The 19,262-nt window shown below is 45.0% G+C and overlaps 2 protein-coding genes across 2 annotated transcripts in view; one reads left to right on the forward strand and one right to left on the reverse strand.

Annotated features, from left to right (window-relative positions):
- The window catches only part of pdcd11 (programmed cell death 11), a 27,779-nt gene extending 16,586 nt beyond the window's left edge, over positions 1–11,193 (forward strand). The window contains exons 25-30 of the mRNA XM_079667506.1: positions 14–157; positions 731–981; positions 1,674–1,842; positions 5,297–5,450; positions 9,767–9,932; positions 10,623–11,193. Coding sequence (XP_079523632.1) covers positions 14–157; positions 731–981; positions 1,674–1,842; positions 5,297–5,450; positions 9,767–9,932; positions 10,623–10,794 — 1,056 coding nt within the window. The 3' untranslated portion in view covers positions 10,795–11,193. The remainder of the gene's footprint in view (positions 1–13; positions 158–730; positions 982–1,673; positions 1,843–5,296; positions 5,451–9,766; positions 9,933–10,622) is intronic.
- LOC307031035 (RING finger protein 122) lies at positions 11,190–18,922 on the reverse strand. Its single transcript, XM_079667762.1, has 7 exons — positions 18,494–18,922; positions 17,943–18,305; positions 15,977–16,130; positions 14,590–14,632; positions 14,031–14,072; positions 13,230–13,312; positions 11,190–12,075 (listed from the first exon to the last, which is right to left on the reverse strand). Exons 3-7 carry the CDS (start codon positions 16,081–16,083, stop codon positions 11,955–11,957), a joined length of 396 nt encoding a protein of 131 aa, XP_079523888.1. The 5' UTR covers positions 16,084–16,130; positions 17,943–18,305; positions 18,494–18,922; the 3' UTR covers positions 11,190–11,954.
- Positions 18,923–19,262: the final 340 nt, after the last annotated feature.

Here is a 19,262-nt window from a genome sequence, read left to right on the forward strand (position 1 = left end):
TGTCTCTCTGCAGGTGGCTCAGAGCTCAGCAGCTCCGTCCAGACTGCAGCTGGCAGCAGGTTTCTCCTGGGACGTGGGACTGAGCTCCCTGAAGCCGGCCTCTGTAGCGCAGGAGGGCGACTCCAGCGAGGGAGAGGACGAAGATGGAAGCAGCAAGGTGAGCTCATCATAAAGAATCTTCTGGTTATTTAAGGTGTTGGAGCCAGTCTTTTGTTTTGTAAAAAGGGCCTAAAAAAACTACATATCCCACAGACCCAGCCTCTTAAGAGACACAGAGATAGGCAACGTGTGAAAGATGCCACAGTTTTTAGTATGTCGTTTTGCATACTACACAAAGTAAAAAAAGGAATATGATCTAAGTCGTTTATTATTTTCTTTGAGTTTTGCATGAGTTTGACTATTGCAAAGGCCTATTTTCTTTGATGTTTGTGGAAATGTTTTTATTTTGTTGTGATTATACACGAGGGGCACAACATATCATTGGAAGGCAAACAAGTTATCACAACTGTAATGAATACATATAGAGGAAAGAGAAGTCATTAGAAGTGTCTGTTTAAGGCTTGATGGAAACAAAGGAAGGCAGCAGCGACAAAAGGAATACAACTTTCTGTCATCATTATAGGTTTGCAGCCTAAATATTATCTCCAGAAGTCTCCTCCAATCTCTGAACCTGAAAATGTTCTACCATCATGACTCATTTTGTTCTTGGCGCACCGTTCTCCTCCACCAGACCCAGAAGAAGACTCGCCACGAGCTGGAGCAGGAGAAGAAGGCGGCAGAGAAGGCCCTGGTGCAGCGGGAGACGGAGTTGATGAACCCCAGCCTGCGGCCCGAGGACGCCGCCGCCTTCGAGCGCCTGCTGCTCGCCTCCCCCGACAGCTCCCTGCTGTGGCTGCAATACATGGCCAACCACCTGCAGGCCACGCAGATCGAGCAGGCCCGCGCCGTGGCCGAGAGGGCCCTCAAAACCATCTCCTTCAGGTGATTGACTTGTGGTTAAAGAAGTTTTTAGCTATTTATCCATGTTATTCAGTTCATTTATTTTACATGGAGATCATTAAAAGACAGCAGGGATAAGTGTCCATCTATCAATCAAATCTTAAAAAGGTCAATCAGTAGAGAACAGATCTGCTCAGTGTTTCTCCCCTCCAAAACCAAGACGATTTCAAACTCTCAATCGTCCTTCCTGGCAGTCAAGATAGAGGCCACGATAAAAACAAACAATCATAACAAATCAGGTATGGAATTAATTTGCACATGCCCAATGTCAAAATGAGTTTTGAGCCCCTACATAGTCTGTGTTCAATAAGGAGTGTTGAGTCAGCAGTCTGTGGCAAAATTCAGATAACTGCAATAACAAAAAAAGCCTGGAACATACATAAACAGAGAAGAGACCAAATATTAGAAAGAAGGGTACGATGGAAAATATCATCTCCCCACAGTAATGTATAGAAATATTGTGTTTGTCCCACAGCAGGGACATTTTAATTGCAGTAAAGGGACAGATAGGGGCACACATATTTTATATATAAAAATGTTTATAATCCTTAATAATTAAGTATTTCTTGGGCTGATAAGATAATATGTGCATATCTGTTGCAATAGGGTGTGCCCAGGAAGGTTTAATAATATATTATTGATTTATATTTATGTAACTCTTGTCCTGTCTGCAGAGAGGAGCAGGAGAAGCTGAACGTGTGGGTGGCGCTGCTGAACCTGGAGAACCTGTACGGCACCGACGAGAGTCTGAAGAAAGTGTTTGAGCGTGCACTGCAGTTCTGCGAGCCCATGCCCGTCTTCCAGCAGCTGGCCGACATCTACGCAAAGTGCGACAAGACCAAGGTACGATGGACAGTGAAGAGTAAAGGATTATGATTACTCAAGAGCTGAGCTTGTAGACATTTTGTATTTCCCCTTTACCTTCCCTTTGCTGTTTTACTAACGGCTTTAGTACCTTTGTAGAAAACTATTTACGCACCCTAACTGTCCAGTGTAACTATGTGGTTCTCATAGGAAAGCAATGCAACAAACTTATGATAATCCAAAAGGTTATTATCAGGGTGTCCGCGGGGTCTTAAGAAGTATTAAATGTTGATAAGTCAATTTAGCGAAAAATAAGGCTATTAAAAAGTATTAAACGGTATTTTCCAAGGTATTAAGAAGGTCCACAGCAACGACAACATGAAACACCCTTTTAATTTACTGAAACGACATGTCGGGAAACCCCCTCAAGGCGGCCCCATGCATAGCGCGCTGTAAAATGCTGCTTATTATTTTAAGTTTCGTTGCCTTGCTACGCTCTGTGGGGGGGGGGGAGGGTCCCAAGGTGGGTAGACCGGCATACGCAACGCTCTGGGGGTCCAACGGCTCCGTGTGTAAGCCCTATATGATCATTTTCTGATAACGATGAAAGAGCCCGCCTCGCTCTCCCCACGTCTCCTGCTGCTGCTGGGCTGTCAGAAGAGGGGGAGGAAAAGAGAGGCAGGCACCGTTTATTAAATATTATTATATTATTATACAGAGAACAGAGTCGTTATCAATTTGTTTTAAAGCTCAATAAATAACAAAGAAGACCTCTGATCGGCACTTTTCTAATTTTGTACGGAAGATTTAAACTTTAACGGACATGTTGACCGGCGGAACATTTTCTTTAACGGAAACTGCCGCACGGTTCCCTCGTTCCTTGGAAGAGGCGGAGAGGTGGGTGTTTTTCATCTGCTGGTGGACTACCTGAGAGATACAGCAGGAGAACACGCCGTCCACCGCGGAGAATAAACAGAAGGGCAACCATGGCAACCATGCTCCGGGGTGTTCTTCGTTGATTTTGGTGTATTTTGTGGCGGCATTAGTGCCACTTACAGGCCTGGCATATGTACTACAGCATTTCCAGGGTCTAGTCTGAACGGACACGTTAATGAATCGAATGCGTGTGAACGGAATACTTTTTTGCGTTTGCTTATGCGTTTTACCGTATGCGTCCTTGTGGGGCCGGGGTCTAAGCCAAACTATATCCGGTCACAGAGATCTGCTATTTTAAAGTAAAATCAACACATATAGACCCTAAATATAGTCTATATTAAGAACGAGAAAAGTCTTAACATATATATCGTTTTTTGTAAACATATGACAAATGTGTGAGGGTGATGACGTCAGAGCATCCTCTTATGTGCCAGGGCTTAGCCCCGGACAGCCCCAGCCCAATTTAACCCCTGGGTATTTGAGAGGGAGCTCCTATATGGCATTACCCCGCTGAAGCTCACCAAATTTCATAGTTCAAAGTTTTGTCAATTGTTTTGTTTATTGGTCAAATACTGGTTTCTGAGGAGTTTTACTGAAATGAAAGAGCACAGTCTACAGAAGCAAAAAAGCAGCATACTGCATTAAACCTGACCTTTACAGAGAGGTTGAAGTTCATGTGGAAAGGAGGCTTCAGTAGTCTGTCTGCACTCTGTTTAGTTGTGCTATCTTACAATCAATATAGTAAATGTGAGGTAAAGTGTGTTGCCAATGTAACCGGTTAGAACTCAAAGTTGCAATGAGGTCTTAAAATGTATGGAAAGGGTCTTAAAAAAGGTCTTAAAAGGTATTACATTTGACCTCAGGATTCCTGCATATACCCTGTATTATGCATTGCTGCACAGTAAACTACCAAACAGTGTATATAGAGCAGTGCATGACATTAAGGATTTTGGGAGATGGCCCTGTGGGCCATCTAAGCTAATTTACAGATGGCCCTGAGCCCAATAGAGATTGCCCTGAAAAATGCGCGCGGACGAAATGACGCACGAAGGGTTTGGGGGGCCTCCCCCTAGAACATTTAGATTTTTGCAGGTCTTAGATGCTGTCTGGTGCATTCTATAGACTGAATTATAAGATGAACCACAACAATATTACAATTTCAATTGTATTCTTCATTTCACTTGTTTGTGTTTGCTCGCTTGCATGCCCTGCATAGCTATAATAAATACTTAAGTTGTTGGTCAAGATACTTTCCATCTGATGAAGGCAAATTCCTTCCCAGATGTAAAAAAGTAGAAAACATTACATTCAGTTGTAACTGCCAAAACAAACATTATTTACGCTATTATGGCCCCTGTTAAATATATTTGTAATGTTATCTACTGTAAGTTGGTCGAAGGAATGCCTCCTCATCCAGAGGCTAACTGAGCAGACCCGAGCAGCCGAGTGCATCCGCGACGCACACACAATGGCGACGTCAGAGTTCCCGTTAGCAAGCAAATCTAAATCTCTTCGGTCAAAATGTCCGGTCAAAATAATTTCCCTTTAGCGCAATACCGCTTCAGTTGCACCACTTATGTGACAGACAAGAAGAGTATGTGACAGACAAGAGTAGTCCATTCTAATGTGTAACACTTAATGTGGAAAAAGAGATCTGCTGTATGGGTTGATTGTGCGTTGATCCGTTGCTAATGCCTCGGGGTTCCGGTGGGCATGTAAACAAATGCATAATGCTGCGCTATACTTTGTTGCCTCACCCAGTTGCATAGCGCCACTTATTGTTTAGGTCACAGTGTCTTTTAATAGGCAGGTAGTCATATCATTAGCTAGAACTAGCTAGATCTGATCGATATGGACATAAACGCGAGTGAAGTCTAATCTGACGGGAGAGAGAGAGATCAGCTGCTGCTGACGAGTCGACACGCAGCTCTGCATGATCACATGCAGCGGTGAGCGGACAAAACACACACTTCAGGTTAGAATATCACACGTAGCTATTTTAATTACCTCTCAAACTACCTAAACTAGTTATAGATATGTTTAGTTTTACTGTCGGGTCACTCATTACTGGATCCGCGAGCTGCATGATACTGGTATAATAGATTGCCCGATCGGGCAACCAGCAGGTGAGGCTTCATGGCCCGAGCTAAATACTAGATGGCCCCGGGCCATCGGGCAGCCCTTAATGTCGAGCCCTGTAGAGCACTTAAATGAGCACAACCGTAAACATCTACAGCAGTAAAATACAACGGCATTATTAATGCAGAAACATCTTGTACAAATATTTCAACTCTGACGGGGAACACTTTTTACTTGAACTACCCGTTGTAAGATGTGGTAATCATAATATTTGGATATTTTACTTTAATATATATTTGAATGCACGACTTCTAATTGTAGTGGATTATTTGTACTTGGTACCTAAGTAAAGGATCCAAATACTTCTTCTACCACAAGGTACTATAGGATCTGCTGACTGTATTTGTTTAGACGAATGGTAAAATACTGTTCTGTAGCCACTAATGTCCACATGTCCCTGTCTCATGTGTTTTTCCAGGAGGCAGAAGGCCTGTATAAGACGATGGTGAAGCGTTTCCGTCAGAGTAAGGCGGTGTGGCTGAGCTACGGGACCTTCCTGCTCCAGCAAGGTCAGAGTGACGCTGCCAGCGCTCTCCTGCAGAGGGCGCTGAAGAGTCTGCCCTCCAAAGAAAGTAAGAAACCCAAACATCAAAGGCGTAGTCACAAAACTGAGGTTACCTACTGTAACCCCAGCTTTTGTGAGTAAATGGCGCAGCCCTCTAAGGCTATCGCTATTGGGTAATACCCTGCGCACCCGCGCAGCACTGACACACTTGTAGTCCACGCCCACCCGCAAGGTGGGCCCCGCCCTCTGGCCTCCTTCCGGTATAAATGGGAAGGAGGCCCGGCAATCTGCTCCCATACAAAATAACTTTTCTTCAGCTATTCGTAGAGCCAGTGGGGCCCAGCGCTTAGAGGGCTGCGCTATTTACTCATAGAAGCTGGGGTTACAGTAGTTAACCTCAGTTCTATTTCGTATATGGCTTCGCCCTCTAAGTCTATCGCTATTGGGTTAAGGGCGAAGCATGATGTAGTCTGCGCCCCACTGGGTCCGCCCGGCACTAGAAGCACAGACACACCTGCTAAATAACACCCCATGCCTGTTGTGCCCTGCGTAATTGCGCATCACCGTACCTGGAACATAGCAAAACATGCCTATCTTCCCGACGGGGTGAAGGCTGGGAACAATACATACCGGCCGCTGTGAGAAAGTAGAGACGAAGGTCCCACCTTGCCCAGCGATCATAGAAGGGGAACAGCAGCTCTCTGCGTGTCAGACAGGTAGGAGAGCGCCCAGCTGGATCCCTGAAGTCACTCACTCTGACAAGACACTCGTACCAAAAGTTTGTCAGAGGAAAAAAAGGAACATCCCTCCTATAAGAGGGAAAAAGGGCCGCTCTCCGCGTGCCGAGAAGCAGGAGAGAGGCGCACAGCTGGATCCCTGACGTCACTCACTCTGACAAGACACTCCGTACAGGGTGTGTCAGAGAGGAATGGGAGACATCCCTTAAATACAATTGAATAAATGAACAGGGGGAAGACCAAGATGCAACAGTGCAAATGTCTTCCACTGACATTCCTCCGTGCAAAGCCGTGGAGGAGGAAATTCCTCTGGTGGAGTGCGCATTGATGTTCTCCTGGGGCTCCACCCCAGAGGAGACATGCCTGTGACACAGCCTCACACAACCTGTGTGACAGCCGTTGTGCAGTCAGAGGCTGCCCGATCGAGCGCTCTCTATAATGCACAAACAGGCGCTGAGAATGGCGCAAGGCAGCCGTGCGCGCCACATAGCAGGACAGCGCGCACACAGGACCGAGGAGATGAGACAGCTTCTTCCTCCGACCTGTGAGGAGGGGGAAAGAAGCCATCCAAGGTGATCACTCATGACTCTAACGAGCTTGTGATGACCTTTGGCATAAAAGCCGTGTTAGGGCGTAAAACAGCCGAACTGCCATCTCCTTGGATCCGGAGGCCTGACGGAGCCACAGAGAGAGCAGACAAATCACTCACCCTTTTCGCTGATAGAGCCAAAAGTAATACTACTTTGGCTGACAACATTTTAAGGGGAACCTGGTCTAAAGGTTCAAATGGGGCTTTGCTTAGTGTGCGTAACACCAAAGCCAAATCCCACTGAGGCGCCAGTGCGCGTGACACAGGTCTGAGTCTCCGTACTCCTCGCATAAAACGGCTGCTGCGCTCTGCGAGCCCCTTTGTTCAATTCGCCCGGAATATACATTGCTCTGATGAGAGCAACGTGTGTGCGCGCCCAGAACAGCAGCCGCCTGGCTGCGTTCAGAAGCTGCGAATCCTCCTGCAATAGTTTAAAAACAGCAGGCTTCTGCAGTGAATGAACCACCTCTGGAGTCCCCCTGTTGGAAGAGACCCAAGGGGATAATCACGTGACCAGCTGACGCCAACGCAGAGCAGCTGAGAGGCGAACTGCAGGACGTACCCTCTGCTGATCAGCCTGCTCATCCAATTGTCCATCAGACACACGCGCTGCCACTCTGAGAAAAACTCTGAGAGCGGGCGCACGTGCTCGAGATGTGTTTTTGGTCCTCATGGTGACGAGCCACGCCACGCCAGAGCTCTTGCCGCCGCTTTCCGTGAGGCAACCCAAGGTGTGCTTGCACCGAAAGGGCTGCGCGGGGGCCTCCACACGCTGCCTCTCACTCCGACTCTCATCATGAGGCTTGTACACGCTCAAGGGATGGATGGAGGTGTGTGCAGTGCTGCCCACATGAGGCATTAACGGCGCTCATTGGTTTATTAAGGCCGTGTGTACGAGGCGTATCTCGGACAGAGGAATGCCGCGAGCTCTGTAGTTTATTAACCAACAGGTTAAAACCTGGCTTCTGCAGCGAGCCCCGCTGTCTACTAATCAACAGATTAGTGGCAGCCGGCTTAATTAGCGTGCTCTGAAATTGATTAACCGATAGGTTAAAACCAGGCTTTAGCAACGAGCCCTGCTGGCTATTAACCGACAGATTAGTGGCAGCCGGCTTAATTATTGAGTTCTGCAGTTTATTAACCAATAGGTTAAAACCAGCGGGCTTCTGCAGCAAGCCCTGGCGCCGTGGCGCTGCGGGCGCTGCCGCTGGGGGCACTCGCCCTGGAATACTGCTCATTCCCCCGTTATGGCTTCTCTGTGATGTGCTGTGCTGGTCGTCATGGTGACGAGCCACGCCATTGCCCTCGCCGCCGCTGCCCGTGAGGCGAAAGGGCTGCGAGGAAGCCTCCACACGCTGCGTTTCACTCCGGCTGTCATCATGAGGCGTGTAAACGCTCAGGGGATGAGTGGAGGTGTGTGCAGTGCTGTCCACATGAGGCGTTATAACGGCGCTGATGGGTTATTATGACTGTGTGTAGGAGGCGTATCTCAGACGGAGTAATGCCGCGAGCTCTGCAGGTTTATTAACCGATGGGTTAAAACCAGCAGGCTTCTGCAGGGAGCCCTGCTGTCTACTTAATCAACAGATTAATGGCAGCCGGCTTAATTACCGGCTCTGCTTCCTCGGAGGCTCTCGCGGAGCAGACCAGGAGCGGGGGAGCCTCACTCCCCTTTGACTCGCTGCCGGGAGACCCTGTCTCTGAGGTGGCGGGGGAGCGGAGACGTGGGACGGAGCCCCTGCAGCCGCCGAAGGGCGAGTCTGATGCCGAGGCGGTTGCTGGCGGCCGGCGTGGACCCTGCGGCTGCTCCAGGCGTTGGTGCCGCTGTGGGCGCTCAGCAGGCTGGAGCCAGCCAACATGCTGGCGAATGCCGTCCGCCTGTTCCGCGGCCGTTTTCATGGACTCCACCATGGCGTGGAACTGGGGTCCTAACAGCCCGTACGGGCTGATTGGAGCGTCCAGTAGCATTTCCTGGCCGTCTCCGTAACAGATGCCTGCTGCACAGTGCTGCAGGTAGTGCTGGATCTGTGTCACTCACGCGGAAATCCTTGCCTGGGAGACAGCGACGGACGCGCACAGAGTGAGCGCCGTGCTGGCCGCCTTGCTGATTCCCTCTGCCTCTGTGGTGGACCGCTCTACCAGTGTCACCACCGAGTTGGAGAGCAGCGCGATGATATTCGCCGCCGCCTGAAAGGCACACTGGTGCACCCGGTCGGCCTGGCGGGCGACATACTCTCTGGGGGAGCTCAACTTAGGGCGCCGTCCTGTGGCGACGGAGAAGGGGACCGCATGCTCGGCCGCCAAACCAGCCCCCTGCTCCGACTCTGTCTCCCCCCTCCGGGGGAGAGGAGGGAGGAGAGAACCGCACGTTGAACCATGGAGGGAGGCGGGGCAGGAGTTGTCCGACTCCTGCCCGGCACTCGGCTCCAGGGACATGCTGCCGTCCACGTGCTCCTGGGCGGGCCAATCGTCCTCGTCGGCCGCAGCAGCTAGAGCGTCCGCTCTTCGCTTCCTGTCGGCTGATGGGAGACGGGCACAATGTGAGCAAGCGACCTGCTGGCTGAGAGCCGCGTCCGTGTGCTCTGGCCCCAGGCAGGATTCGCACATTGCGTGCTGGTCATAGCTCATGATATATCCTGAGCCACATGAGGGAAAATTTCGGACGCAGTTGTTGCTCATGATGTTTAATGGTTCTGTGCTTCAGTAACTGTGCTGGTTTGCTGAAGAAAAGAGGGAGCAGATTGCCGGGCCTCCTTCCTATTTATACCGGAAGGAGGCCCGAGGGCGGGGCCCACCTTGTGGGTGGGCGTGGACTACAAGTGTTTCAGTGCTGCGCGGGTACGCAGGGGGATTACCCAATAGCGATAGCCTTAGAGGGCGAAGCCATATACGAAATAGAACATTTTGAGTTATTCTTTTCGGTTGTACACCCACCCTTCAGATCTCATGTCAGAATGCATTCGGTCTTTCTAATAATACAAAAAATGAACCCCCCTTACCATCCGTGCTGTTTATATCCATAGGTTTTAACCTTTTCCATATTCCTATTCCTCTCAGGTGTGGATGTGATCACCAAGTTCGCTCAGCTCGAGTACCGTTATGGTGATTCGGAGAAAGGTCGCACCATGTTTGACAAAATCCTGACAAGCTACCCGAAACGAACCGACCTGTGGTCCGTCTTCATCGACCTCATGGTCAAACACGGGTCGCAGAAGGAAGTCAGGTGAGCGAAAGACCCTACTTTAATCTCTAACACCTCATTGTCACTTTTAAAACATTTTCAATCTCTAGACATTTTCTTTGTATAAAGAGGGAAATTAAGTGGCTAAAGGATGCTTTATCGTGTAAACTACAGGGTTTCTTAGGATGTTTTGAGGTGGAGTTAGTTACTCTTCCATGGTCAGTAAATTACCATCAGCAGAACCCTAGTTTTGGAGTCGTAGTACTGGCACGGAAGCAAAGTAATGTACTACTTTGGACAGGTACATCAGACAAACATACTGGCAGAAAGTGTATTTGCCTGGTCCTCAATAACACATTTAACAAACCAAACGAAGCAGTGAAACACCACTAACTTCTATCTTCTGCAAGGTAAAAGGACTGTTTTTGTCAATGGAGTCTAGTAGCTACAAAAAGAAGACGAATTACAGCTTCTGTTCCCTGATAGAAATAGCTGTACATTTTAAATATAGAAACACAGAAGTACATTGCTTATCCCCCATGCCAGTACTTCTGACTGTTACTCCAAACTGGGCACATCTACTTTAGGGACCTCATACTAATTGTTTTTTAAATGATCCCTTTAATGGTTTACACGAGAAAATCGGACATCCGGTTAAGTGATTTAAGAACAGTTTTATGACCAATCATAATGAATTCTTCATGATGTTTTCCAACTTCCTGTCTCCTGCAGGGCGCTCTTTGATCGAGTGATCCACTTAAGCGTTTCAGTGCAAAAGATCAAGTTCTTCTTCAAGCGCTACTTGGAGTACGAGAAGAAGCTCGGCACCCCGCAGAGCATCCAGGCTGTCAAAGAGAAGGCCATGGAGTTTGTGGAAGCTAAAGGCACAGAGGCTGCCAACTAATGACCAAACACACACACACACATAACACACACGTTTGTGTTTCGGTGTGGACTGCAACGATCTGAGCCTCACACATGTTTGGAAACAAGTGTGTGGCTCCCTGCTAAACATTATGAACTCCTCAGCCTGTAACCTAGTTTTTTTTATTGTAGTGGAGACTGAAGGTCATAACTTTTGTAAAGTGAGTTGTAACCATCTATAAATGTCAAAACAAACTTGTGTTTAACATTTCATTTTAGGCAATGTTGTGTGTAATGCTATGAAGAGAGAAATTAATGTGATGACTATTAATTACTGCATATTTGAATGGTTACCAAACTTTTTTTTTAACAACTTTTATGGGAGCATGTTTCTATAAAATGACTAACGCTTCAATAAATCCAACATCAATAAAATACATTACGCAACGTTTTATTTAAAAGCAACAAATACAAAATAACAATATATAGGGACATGTTTACATACAATACATACAGGCAAGACTATTTTTTCTATCAGTCTCTTTTTATAAGGAAAAGGGCATGGGACATACTCTGTAACAATATTGTCTACTTTAAATTGCCATGGTTGTAATCCCGCTGGTCTTAGTTTGAGACGGAGGTCGTGGCTCTACCTCTGACTGCGGTTCACCTACATTGGCAGTATTGAAGATGCATGTGTGGCACAGGGTTATAGGGTGACTTGACATGGGTTGTGCTGGCTGTATTGGTAACACCCCTGAGATATAAGAGGTATCCATACTGATCCTGTACTCTGAAGTCCCGCTCAATGCCTGAAGTGTTCGTCTCTGGCAGTGCTGCACTAGTCGTCCAATGACAGTGGCAATGATATCCTGCTCTCTAATATGGCTCCTGTCATGTTTGGTTTTTTTGGTGAACAGTGCAATATGGAAGTTGAACTAGGAGCTAATTTTTTTTAATGAAAAGATCCTATTCATCCACTCACTCCCTGACTGATCTGACCAAGTCATTTTGGCGCTGTCAATATCCAATTCCCATCAAGGCGTATTGCTCAAAGGTCAGCAGCAGGGCGGCCACTTTGGGATCATTATCAACATTTCCTGTGAGATGTCTTTAAGATGACCGCTGTCCATCATCCCTAGTGTATTTAATGTGTGTGTTTCCTGTAAGGGGAGTTCGGTTTCCTCTCACACAGCTCTTTCACACCTCCTCCGGATCCAGCGGACCCTCTGAACCCTGGGGAGCGTCTGTGTGGAGCCGGAGGATGGGTTTGTTGCACATGGGGCAGACGCTGCGGATCTCCAGCCACTTGAGCAGGCACCTGACAGGACAAAAAAAAGTTTCTTAAAAAAAGGAACAATTTAATCTAGTTTAGGACAACACTCTTAAGAATCCTTATTTGCTGAAATTAATATATCAACAAAGATGTATTTACTTATAAGTATCTAAGTTTTGTAAGGAAGCCCAATTCTACCATTGTGATGAAAAAAATCATGTTAATTATGAGTAGCTTTTCACAAACTAAATGCATGTTATATGTCATTTACTATACCTGAATAACATATTTGATCCCATAAACATAACTTGTTTACTTTTTTGCGGAAATGTACTTTTATATCTGTTGGACTTACTGAATAATGTAACTAAATATTTGTCTTCAACCTGACAAATCTTGGTGAAAACTGTGCATAGATATTTGCCTTTTAAGTGTTTGTTCAATTCAGCATTATAAAAGAGTATGTCATTTTAAGAAATACACTTATTCTCTTTCTTGTCATAGTTGAACATATCTAATACCACTCAAGTGTGCAGGGCAAGCTACAGCCAATAGCATGATTGCTAAAATTGCTTTGAAATCTATCCAAGTTCCTCCACAGCTCACTATTTAAATGCCATATATTGTTTGTTTACTCAGCATATATGGAAGCCCATTTAAGCCAGTGTGATGGAAAGAAAGATTACGCAAGTCATTATGTGAAACTCGAAAGTAATAAATAAGTATATACAAATATTGAAGTCGTAACTATATATATTACAAAAAATTACCTTTTTAAAAACCTTTAGAAAGCTTTCTTGTATAGGCCATATAATTTTGACATTCTTACTAAATTAACTTGAATTTCGAAAGAAAAATATAAATATATATCAAATATATAATACTAGATATTAGTAGTAGGTTATATCTTTTTTTATGCTGGTTTCCATATTTCGTTTTTCTTTTACAAGCAGCATTGGGCCTACATACCTGACAAATCCAAGGTGTAAACAAACAAGTTGTAGTTTTGTGCTGGACTATATCTGAATGATTACCTCTTGGGTAAGAGCGACGGCTGCAGGTGGGCTAACTATTTCTCCCTGTCCAGTCCTAAAGCTAAGCTAAGCTAACCGTTGACCATTTTAACAAAAGCATCTTCTCATATTACTATTGCCCAGAAAGCGAATAAGCTTTCTATTTTCAATTGTAGTTAAACTCACTTCTTGTGAAATGCATGTGAGCATGGGCACACTCCCAGTTCATCTCTGGTCCTGAACTCTTCCAGACACACTGCACAGGTTTGCTGCAAGGGTGAAAAAAACATCAAGGTTAGTTCATTAATCTACATTTCATTACATTTATTGTGTTTTCCCCTAACCTGTATTAAACTGGGGGCCTGTATCTCACAACAGCCAATAACATTGCCATTTGTAAGTAAGGTACATTTCAGTAGTAGATCAATTTCATCTGACGTAGATTTTGAGCAAAGCATAAGTAAAAGCGTCTGTTTTCAAATAATGCTTTACCTTAACTATGTTCTCTATTAAAAGGGATCATAAGATCTTGTACATAGGCAGAGGTTGGACAGTTAATAAAAAATGACGGCTGACCACCACTGCCCTGGAAAGGCAGACGAAATTGCAAAAGCCATCTTTTGAGCAATCACAAGAGACAGAGTAGGGATCTTTTTATAATGCATATTGAATGAGTGCAGTTATTCCTGGAGTCCTAAATTCTGCCACAAGGAGAGAGCAGAGTAGGCCCTCTCACATTTTTTTTAAATGGCGGCATTTGAGTTACAAGATCTTTTGAGGACATCTTGAGTGTGTGCTGCATGTTAATCACATCTGAGAGGAGAAATTGATTTAGTTAACTAACCGAACCCTCCCAGCTCATAATGTGTCATCTGAGCTGGAGTGGAAACAGTGTGGGTAACATATGTGTACTGCTGCCAGGTCATAACATATACATTAAGCACAAGTGATGTGTATGAGCTTTTGTTTGCAGAAAGAATGACTTACTCCGAGAAGGCTCAGTTTCTTGCTGGCTCCCTTCAGCACCACCTATGGTTAAAAATATGAAAAGGACTGAAGTATTGTGTCATGTGAAGGATGTGTCAGCACTATTATTCTTGCAGAAAATCGATGGTGTAAAACAAACACTTCAGATGGCTTCAATAATCTGCCTGTGTGACGGGAGTCAGCAGGAGTGGTTTGTACTCCTGTTTGTGATATTTTTATCTTTCATATAAAAAAAAGATCATAATGAATACATAATACAGATGGTTGGAGTTGAACCTTCAAAGAGGCTGAACATATTTTCATCAACTGTAACCACGCTACATTGTGACACCCTGTTCCCAGATCACCACATCAGGCTTGTTCACACTGCAGCTGGAGGGACAGCTTTGAATCAGAGGGCAGGTAAGGACACTCGATGAAGACAAGGTCATCTATAAAGGGTGGTGTTATGTTTCACAGTTGACAATAATGGTGTGAAATGCTATAGTAGTATTTATAACCAGCCTCAGAAGCGGGTGTTACATGTTCAACCATAGTGACATATACTGCAGGGACATACCTCATTGTAGCTGAACTGCTCCCTTGTTCCCTGTTGTTTCAACCTGAGAGTGGCAGAGAGAGAACAACATCTGTACGGTAGAAAAGATTGGCGTAATAGCTGTAACTTAATTCAGTGGTTCACAATCTGGGGGCCGGGGCCCTAACTCCATTGTGATCTATTTTGTTTACCACCCAGATACTAAACCCTCAGTAGCCAAGCCAGTTTTCCATCCAAATCTACCCTTCATTTGTACCCCATTTTGAGGTAATCAACAATGAAAATCACTGATTCACTTTACTACAGACATGCAACCGGTGAGTAGGGGTCATAAGATGATGTCCTTTTATATATGGGGATTTCAGGCCAAACTGACTTAAAGGAACTAATAAAGTACATCAAACCTCAGTATATTGTCCTATCAACAAGCAATTTAGTATAATTTAATAACTTTGGATGAACCGGCACTATAGCCTAGTGCCTACACATTTTAAGAAACTGTCTTAACTCAATTGATAACATTTTTGATCATATAATTTTTATATAATACTGTTTAAAAACTGATAATGATTTATTGGTTGTATCATTGTGCCATTTATAATAACTGCACAACATGTGCAAGTCTTGAGTCCTTTATGTGGTATTCACATCTGCCACATGGGGGTAGCGCAAATTTAAAATACAACATTGATGTTATACCACTTGATGAAAGGCGAACATTTTTGTAAACAGTTACTTATTTGCACTTCCTGCTGAAGTAAGGCCAAACTAGAATTTATTTGGATTTGTGTTTGTGCGGACCTGATAAATGTAAGTCAAACATTGACTCGTCTTGTAGTTGTTTTGGCTGTAGCTAGCTGGTCAGCTAGTTTGTTGCTAACTATTGTCTGCTTTTTGGTGCTTGGCAGGTAGCTTTTTGTGAGTTTTACAACCTTTTAAGGAAAACAGGCCGATTTATCAGTCTCAATCTCTATTACTTGGCGATTTTTAATTAATAGCCTTACTTTTGTTGCATGTTTTAAGATGTAAACATTATCATAGCACAGGGACAGATTGAATTAAGCTGGTACAAAGCACTGTTTCTTTTTTTAATTTATATTTTTTGACATGGTGCCTGATATAAATGTAGTGAACAAACTATAAATAATGAAGTCATTTTTGTATTTGTTTTCTAATCATACAATTATAAACCATATTTAGCATATTTGACAGCTCTGCAGGGCAACACTCCATACATTTGCATCATGATAGCTCACACATTAAGGTTGCACTCTTGCTGTAGGCCTACCCAATGACACCACTTTACTTTTTGTACTTTCTGTTTCCCCCACATTTCTCATGCAGCTACCTTTCTCACTTTCTCCCCAGATTTTCACAGTCACCCTGTCAACATTCCCCCTAAACCTACCTGAAAAGGTAGCAGCAGAAGATGAGGCTCAGCATAAAGACAAAAAGGCCGATGCCCAGCACAATGACGTATACGTTGAGCGGGAGGTGATAGATGTCAGACGTCATGCTGCATTAGTGTTCAGAGCGCTGAGAACCCAAACCACACAGGCATCCTGACAGGAAGAGTTAACAGATACAGATTACATACTGGTAACTCTTAACTTGTAGGGTCAAAGTTTAGTTCAATACATATTCTTTGTTTTTAAAATCCAATATTGTTCATATTTAGAGAAGCAGTCATGATGTGGGACGAAGTGTAGCTTTCTGTATTTTCAGCTATTTTTACAAACTCAATCCTTTAAACTGAATTTTACTTCAGAAAATAGAGAGCTACTGAGAAAACTGTCTGGCAACCTAATTGTTTCCTGTCAAACACAGCACCCTAAGATCTAACAGTATCCAGTCCAGCATTACAGTGCAGGCTTAAATTAGTAGCCTAAAATGTGCAATTTGAACAGCCAATCGTTATGAGTTTAGCGAGCAGTTGAGTTAAGAAAACCTATATTATTTACAAGCAGTAAAAAATATAAATTGTTTGGTGATGAGGAAAAAATGGCATCCTGGAAGGGCAGCAGGACATTGTTGATTTTGGTATTTGTTGCAAAACTTAAACCATACGTGACTGGTCTTTTTTTAATACAATTATTTTGGTGTGTGGTGTTTCAAGGGAGCTTGTGACTGGCACTGTGGTGGAAACTGAGACGATCACTGGACTGCACGTTAATTGGCTGTGAACAAGACAAACATGGAGGAGAGACACCACTTCCGCCACACCGCCATCTGTTCCACAGACTCTATAGATGTGACTGGTGTGTGTGTGTGTGTGTGTGTGTGTGTGTGTGTGTGTGTGTGTGTGTGTGTGTGTGTGTGTGTGTGTGTGTGTGTGTGTGTGTGTGTGTGTGTGTGTGTGTGTGTGTGTGTGTGTGTGTGTGTGTGTGTGTGTGTGTGTGTGTGTGTGTGTGTGTGTGTGTGTGTGTGTGTGTGTGTGTGTGTGTGTGTCAGCACTGAGGGATGGAGGATAGGTATGTGTGCTGTCTGAAATGTGTGTGTTGCAGGTGGTAGGGGTTGGGGGTATATATTAAACAGATTAAACTCCAGGGACTAAAGGACCATTTGGTAAAACAATAGCGGAGGAAGCCCCACTTCCAAAGGCCGCATGTGTTCCTATTAATTTGCAGCAAGGATGTTCTTTGCCAGCCCCGAGGTCCATGTGTCTCTCTTTAGAGGGAATGAATGGGTACAGCTTGCACATCGTGGGGGGTATGGGGTGGATAATTTGACATGGCTGGGTGGTTGGGGGATTTACAGGGGAAGAGGGGGGTTTATTGTAGGGAAGACCTAGGATAGCATAATGAGAGATACAATTATGAACATCCTGGATGCACTTCAGAATCAGTAGACGGTAACAAAACAAGAGTTTATAAAAAAGTTAGGGAATAAAAGAAGAGACCAGGACAGCACTCCATTTTGTCTAGTTAATATTGCCACATGTACGAAACTTCGTAGGATTGAAAATGACCAGAATACACGCTGAAAAGGGCCTTTAATGTCTATAAATAATAATTATAAATAGTCAAAGTGAGTGCTGTCATAGTCCTCCTTTTGTCTTCTACATTAAAGCTCCAGCAGCCAGTCTTCAAGGTCCAATTGTGGTTTGAGTACGTTTTGTCTTCTTCTTAGGGAATTTAGAGAATAAATATCTTCAGTTTCGGTTGTCATGGTTGTCAAACAAACATGACCTTGAGTTATTTTTATATTTGATCTGCATTCTCTCAGAAATGTTCCCTTTCACAAGTACACCCATTACATGGATCCCATAAACTGAGCAGAAAGCTGAGTAACTGACTCTACGAGATATACAAGTTAGGACACGCGCCACCACCTCTTGTGTATTTTGCAGACAGCAGAGAAATCCACTCACTTACCGTTACACCATTGGAATAGTTGCATGAAATTTGACTCCCAGGGTAGCAGCAGTAAATGCAGGCCCTGTCAGGAGAAGGCTGGAGGGTAGCCAAGCTCGTGGGCTGGAGCTCCGGAAACAGGATTCTGTTTGGAGCCTAATATTCAGTCCTTTTGTTGGCTTGTGTCAGACTGCTCCTCTGAAAAAACAACCATCAAGATTTTTCAGATTTACTCAGATTCCACAAATCCTCAGGGAGGTGCAGTTTTGTTGGCTCAGCAGTCTGTGCTGCCCAGCATTCCCCAAATCTGGATTAACCACTCCGTGTAAAGACTGGGAGATTTGGTACTGGGGTTTGGACCGGGACTGGAGACCTCATGTGCTCCTGGATCCCAGCGAGGATGATGTCATTACATGGGGGAGAAGGAGAAACAAAGAAATATTGTTGATTATTTTTGCAGATACCTCATACTATGTGTTATTCACGAGTTGTTATGTTGGAAAGCTGAATCTCACTCAGACACAATGTCATAAATAAACCACACAGGCTGCTCAGAAACAGGAAATACTTACATTTTCAGTAGAAATGGGCCTCTTAGACTTCTTTTTTGCGTCTGCAGTGTCGTCCCCTGGTCAGATTCAATGACACCCACCGCTTAAAATGACAGTCCTCGTCCAATGAAGGTAATTATCTGGCATTAGTCTACGCTTTGTCTTCCTCCCCAAAGCTGCTTTTTTAACCGAGGATTTTCACAAGTCTCAACCCCCTCTCCTCTGTTGTCTCCTCCTCCTCCAGTCCTCTGATCTTGCAGTGGGTATTCCTCCTCAGTGTAGATGTGCTCCCTTCAAAGCCCAAACAAAGTGAGCACAGCTCCATGCAGTCAACAACAGTCCTCTTGCTGGGTTTGGTGTTTTTGTGTGTTTTTGTGTGCAGTGTGGGGTGGGGGGGATCCTACTCTCCCTCTAACCATCTGCTCCTTCAATTGAGGAAAAAAAACAAAGGCGCAGTGTGTGCAGGAGTGTGTCTGCGTGTGTCGTGTTCAGACTCTCCAAACCTCCAGCTGGCTTTGTCATGGCAGGCTTCCCCTCTTCCTCTTTTCAATCCAGGATGATGCTCAGAGAGAGAGAGATTGACAGAGAGACTACAGATTGCCTTTCCCTTCCTCCCCTTGCTCCTGCTCTGCTCTGCCTTGGGTTTGTAAACAGATCTGTGCTCATGTGACCAGCTGTTTTGCCTCGCAACTCTCCTCTCCCTCAGCCCTCCCTCGCTCCCTCTGTCCTCCAATCTGTAGGCAGAAGGAAGGCAGAATGAGCCAGACACTGACGAATAGGGCGCCTGCAA

Source organism: Notothenia rossii (assembly GCF_949606895.1).
Source record: "Notothenia rossii genome assembly, chromosome: 1".
Classification (NCBI taxonomy): Eukaryota; Metazoa; Chordata; class Actinopteri; order Perciformes; family Nototheniidae; genus Notothenia; species Notothenia rossii.